This window comes from Muscardinus avellanarius (assembly GCF_963383645.1).
Source record: "Muscardinus avellanarius genome assembly, chromosome: 2".
NCBI lineage: Eukaryota > Metazoa > Chordata > Mammalia > Rodentia > Gliridae > Muscardinus > Muscardinus avellanarius.
The window spans coordinates 70,663,985-70,669,984 of record NC_137787.1 but is presented as its reverse complement, the minus strand read 5'-3'; the positions used below and the strand labels follow the sequence as shown (position 1 = coordinate 70,669,984).

The following is a 6,000-nucleotide window of genomic DNA, read 5'->3' as shown; positions in this document are numbered from 1 at the left end:
CTCAAATGCTGGGATTACAAGTATGCGCCACCACACCAGGCTCTATTCTATTCTTTTATAAAGGCCATGCCCAGATGGCCTTTATAATTTCTTGTTAAATTGTCACAATAAATCCTTACTGCCCTTCCATCCATCAATCTTGCCTCCCACAGAGACACTTGTGACTTCTCCCAAGACTTTCTGACACTCCCCTCCACTAGGTAGATCAGATTGTAGCTTCCATCTAATCAATCTTCTGCTTAAAATACTCTAGGGAGATTCACAAATGCTTTGGATAAAAATAAACTCATTTCCATGGGCTGAAAGAAATTATTATCTGTGTGACCCTCTGAGAGTCTCATCTGTAAAACAAAGCAATGTGCCAAACTTGAAGAACGGTGTGAGAATCCTCGTGAGGACCTGTCTGCCACATGCCCCTGTTGAGGCAAAGTGAACGAGAACTTGTCCTACTTTTACTTATTTTTTTTAAATAAGCTCTATATGGTAGCTGAAAATAGACATCATTTTTTTGAAGGCAGGTATTAACAATAACAACCACAAAACACCAGCCAATGCTTCCACAACTCTTTCCTGTATACTGGGTCTTTCCTCTCTTTCCTATCCAATCCTCAAATGCATTACCTATGTGAAGTAATTTAATTGTCACAAGAAACTAAGTAGGTGCATTTCTTTTGCATGTCTACATTTCCACTGCTTAGAATGCCCATCCATTTTCTTTACTAACTCATATTTTTTTCCCATAAACCCTCAGTGGAAATAGTTCACCTCCCTCCCAAAATGTCCTTATTTCTAGCCCTCAGGCTATTCCTTTGAGGCTGGATTAAATGCCAGTGTCTCTATTGTCATGTACTTTTCATACTGTTTTATAACCATGTGTTTTCTGTCTGTCTGACCCACTCCACCCAGGAGCTTTCTAACAACGTAGGGGATGCTCCTCTTCATGGCTACACTGGCAGCAGGGCCAATGATAGACACATAAGTGGTCTGTATATATTTGATTAATGTATCAATGCAGACATCTAGATTGCTAGATGTCTACCTATCTACTTCTAATTTAATGTGATAACTGACCTTATAAAGAGACCTTAAATTATTCTAAAAATACAAAGAATATTGCAATTTATTCTCTTTCCTTTGCTTAAAAGTAGGAATTACTTCATTAAAAAGTGCATACTTCTTTGAAAGATGAACAGGATTTCATGAGAGAGAGAGAGAGACAGAGAGACAGAGAGAGAGAGTCAGCGGAATGTCAGGCCGGAGGACTATCATCAAGAAGGCAGTAAGAAAGCATAGTTTACACATGGGGGATGGGATAGTCCAGAATGGCCAAGGTCTGCATGTGACAGTGTTGCTGACAGGTCAGAGTAATTAGAAAGAAGACTAAAATGCAGTCAGTTGTCAAATCATGAAGGGATTTGATTATATTACTTTCTGTTATCCTTACAGAGTTGTGAAGTATTTTGAATTGGAGAGTAAGAGACATGTGGCTGAGGTTTTCAAAAGATAACTCTTACAGCAATGTGAAGGACTTATCAGAGAGCAGATAGATGACAAAGGCAGGAACACTGAGTAGCTACTTACTGTAGAGGGAGGGAGCAAATGAGGATCCAGGTCACTGAGAAGAGGCAGCCAATTCATGGAGACTGTGAGGGGCTGGCAAAGAACTGTGTATTTGAGATGAGAATGTTGAGAGTTTTACGAAAATTTAAAATGTATTGCTTGAAGTTAGCAATTTTAAAGAATTAAGTCAACGGTAAATATAAATGCTTTCTGCTTTGCAAAGTTCAGGCTGGGAGCATATTCTCTTAAAGGTTTTAGATCACTATTACCACCATAATATTTTTATTTCACTTTTAATATGTTATAGGCACATTTAAAAATATTTCATAAATGATTTGATGTTATTAAACAGGGGGATTTCTAGCCAGGCGTGGTGGTGCACTCTTGTAATCCCAGTACTAGGGAGGCTGAGACAAGAGGATTGAGGGTTTGTGGCTAGTCTCAGGTACTTAGTAAGGCCCTTCACAATTTAGGGCTGTGGGTGTAGCTCGAAGGTAGATGCCCCTGGGTTCAATCCCTAATACTGACAAAAACAAAACAAAACAAAAATAATAACAGGTGAATTTCTTTTAAATCATGTCTGTGTGCGTGATAACAATTATTTTCTTCTAGTTAACAAATATAAAAATCTTTAAGTAAAATAAATTGATTTGTTATAAATACAATTTGATTGTTCCCTGAGATTTCAAAATGTGAACAGATTTTTTAAGAAAACTATCTCTTATTAATAAATTCATATGTGAATATAACCTTATTTTAACGGTTTCCTTTATTGTTTCAATAATATGTACACGGAGAAGAGGGAGTGGGATGGGATTCAGAGAGAATCACACCAAGTGCTATGTATGTTCCTATCATTCTGAATTTCATGATGTATAATTACAATGACCCAATAAAAATACATTTTAAAAAACTGCTTGTTGAGCTGAACATAGCTTTAAAAGGCAAAGGATAAAAATCTAATGAAAACCATTGTTGACTTATAGTGTCAATTTAAATAAATTTTTAATAGTCAATCCTATTTGTAGATTTTGCTCTTAAAAGTACAAGAAGCAAGATGACTCATAACCTATACATTGGTTGGTTTTTGTGTAAAAATCCTTTATGAAAATTATTCAAAGATTTGAATCATGCAAGCAAATGAATGAGTTAGGGCTTTCCACTGACTTTGCAAAAGGCTGCCCCCAGGCATTGTTATGGGTTTTTATACATATGATGTGTATATATCATTGGTTGAGAAAATAATTTATATTATGACTTATTTGTGTACCATATGATTTGGCTTTAGTAGACAGTTTATTCTTATGGCCTGAATTCTCAAATGATTTATTTGCTTAATTTTTCTATCTACTGGTTTATAGTTGTGTAAATGTTTACAAGCGCATGTAATCCATAGTATGCCTGAGTGGAAATTAATTATTTGCCAGTGCTGATTGACTGGAAAACAGGAAATTTAAAAAAAATCTTGAACGAGAGTTTTTAATGTGATAAATGATTTAATAAAAAGAAGCTAATTTTTAAATACCAGCAATAGGAAGTTATAATTCAATGTTACCAAGCAATGGATATTAAGTGACAAATTAGAACTATAGAAACTAGAAGCAGCTTAGGTCTTTGGGGTGGAAGTAGGGGGTGCATGTAGGGAGGAAAAGGGTCTAATATTTCTTTGAATTTGTCATCTGTTATATACTGTTTCTTCCTCAGCTTGAGGAAAAAGAACTTTATGGTGGACTGGTCTTGGAAGCCTGAGCTTTTATGAAGGATAGGACCTTGACCAAGATCTCCAGAAGCAGAGGAGAGCCAGTTCTTGGTCAAGAAAGTGAATATACAGTGCTGTTAGGAGGAACAGTGTGGAAAGATAGGGTAGCGCAAACAGTTCAGCAAAGAAGTGGTCCCTGATGGAGACTAGCTGCATCCTAGCCCCATGATGGTAGAGCTCTGGATCTCCAGCTGCACCTCAGATTGGTCCACTGTAGAGGAAAGGAAAGGCTGACTTTTTGGATTCCTCTCAGTTAGTCATTGGCTGAAGGCTGAAGGGAAATTGGGGTTAGGGGTGGGAGGTGATAGACTCTAAAGGAGGTGATTCTTTTGAGGTCCAGGATCATACTCCAGAAAAATGTGCAGCTGAGGTGTTTTGCCCTACCTGGCACAAGGGTATCTAGGGCACACTCAGAGTGGTCAACACATCAGCAACTCCTACTGGTGTTTCTTGAGCATGGCTGCCTCTTTCACAGTGACCCTAAGGTAGAGGAAAGAGGCGGTGTTTGTAACAGGGAGCTGGTGGGATGAGGCGGGGATGAAGACCACAGGAAGAGAGGATTCTGAGTGGCAAAGCCTACATTTAGATGGGGAGTGGCAAGATGTGAGTGTGAATGAACATGTTACATGAAGAGAGGGCAGCAGAAGAGAAGAAGTGATCTGGAAGCACCTTCTTGCTGCATTTAAAGGCGGTGGCAGGCAGGGAGTGTAGGCAGGCTCCATGAGCCAAGGAGGAGGATGAATTCTGTGAGCTGAGCACCACCTTTCAGTTCCACCTGCACAAACACAGCTGACAAAGGTTGCTCATTCACAGGCACCTGCCCTCAAAGTCCTGTGTCTGCACTTTTAGAACAGAGTCCTCTATTAACTTTGCCCAACCTTCAAAATGACTTTCCCATCTACCATTCTTTGCATAAAGTGAAGAGGCCACATGAATGGGATTTACGCTTGGAAATGTATAATGCTCCTCTAATTTTTCTAATCTGTTTAAAGGATTAGTACAAAAGTAAATCTTCTCAGACACACTTCTTAAATTCTTTAAGATCCTTTGATGCACTTCTTAATCAAGAAAAAACTTCAATTGTAGGGTATATTTGTAAAGAAGTCATTATGCAATTTACATTGCAAAGGATATGCAATTATAGAGTCTTTTACCTGTAATATATGAGACCCAGAATAAAAGCAATATTCCCAAAGGAAACCCAGCTTGCTTCATTGAATAAGGCAATCCTGGAAAAATATAAAATGCCCCAACCCTCACATTAATAAGACATAAAAATATGACATTTTCTATATGTAGTAGGTTAAGTAAATTTATATATTTACATGGCATAGTTGAAAGCAGTACATAGAACAGTCCTAAATTATAAATGTTAGCATATTAATACTAATTTCAAAATAAAAATATTTTAAAGTTAAAAATATGTCAAGAAAGTTGGATTATGAGGTGATAGAATAAGAATTAGAAATCAGCAAATGAAAAGTAGATAGCAGTTCATACAAATAATATTTACTTCAGAGTGAGGGTGAGATATGCCTAGGCTATAAAGAGAATGATGACCCTGAGCACTTTCTTGTGTGCAAACATTAAAAGCAGAGAGGCTAATAAGGAGCTAAGAAGGGTTATGGCATATTAAGAAAGATTGACCCTGGAATCAAAATTGGTCAACCATGCAGGAAAATGGGAGAGAAATGTGAAAGTGTTTTTTATAAAGCTACAGGAGATATGTAAAGTAATTTCTTGTGATTTTGGGGTAAAGTAGAAAATTTTAAATGAAAAAAATTAAATATTCAAATAAACATAATTTAATTTTTCCACCCAGAAATTTTATTTTTGAAAAGACTTTCCTTTTAAAATGCTGCGCAACATAATGAAGTGGTACTTTTCAATGTTGTGGACACAGATCAATTTAGAGCATTCACATCAGAAATTACTCTGAATTCTGCCAAGCAAAACTGCCCGCCCCTCCTTGGTAGATGGAGGCAATTTTTTAAATAAGTCTTTGCTTGCATTTCTTCCTCTTTCAACTCAGGTACTTCCAAGTTATGTATCATTTTATTTTTAAAGTCTACATATGGAAAAATGTAAACTCTAGAAGCAGATCAACTTGTGAAAAAGAAAAGTAACTCATGTTGATAAACTACAATTTTTTGTAGATCTAAGTGTCAAAATTGTGTAGCGAAAATTTATAATCTCAGTGAACATCACAGCTTGCAGAATTTTGTTTTTTTCTGTTTTCTCTGAAATGAGATTTTTTTTAAATAATGAGAAATTAAAAACACTGAAAAAATGCTTTGTGACTAGAATGCAATGCACTTTTAATTTTTTATTTGAGAATTATCCCCTTGCTTCTAAAACATTTAGGAAATAGGAGAGTTTTTTAACTTAAATTGATGGACATCTCTTTTAAAAACAATCACATACATTGTCAATCAACAAATTGTGTTGTTGACTAAATGATATTTAAAATGAACATATAAGTTTATATTTTATATTGTATAGATAGGTAAAAATATTGTATGAAATTATTTTTGTCATATTAATATAATTTCACATCAAACATTTGTATTTATGATATTTACAAATACCTAGAGGCTTTATTCTCCTAGAAGGGTCATAGGAAGGTAATTAACTTAATAGTTGACACTTCAGAAAGAGGAAAGAAGTGGAGTAATGTTATC

General features: G+C 35.9%; 1 protein-coding gene across 1 annotated transcript in view; it reads right to left on the bottom strand.

The window, feature by feature from the left end:
• Positions 1 to 6,000, bottom strand: part of SLC38A11 (solute carrier family 38 member 11) — a gene marked incomplete at both ends in the record, with an annotated part of 36,702 nt that overhangs the window by 29,780 nt on the left and 922 nt on the right. Inside the window, 2 exons of the mRNA XM_080689386.1 lie at positions 3,761 to 4,094; positions 4,474 to 4,548. Of these exons, the coding sequence (XP_080545512.1) occupies positions 3,761 to 4,094; positions 4,474 to 4,548 (409 nt within the window). The remainder of the gene's footprint in view (positions 1 to 3,760; positions 4,095 to 4,473; positions 4,549 to 6,000) is intronic.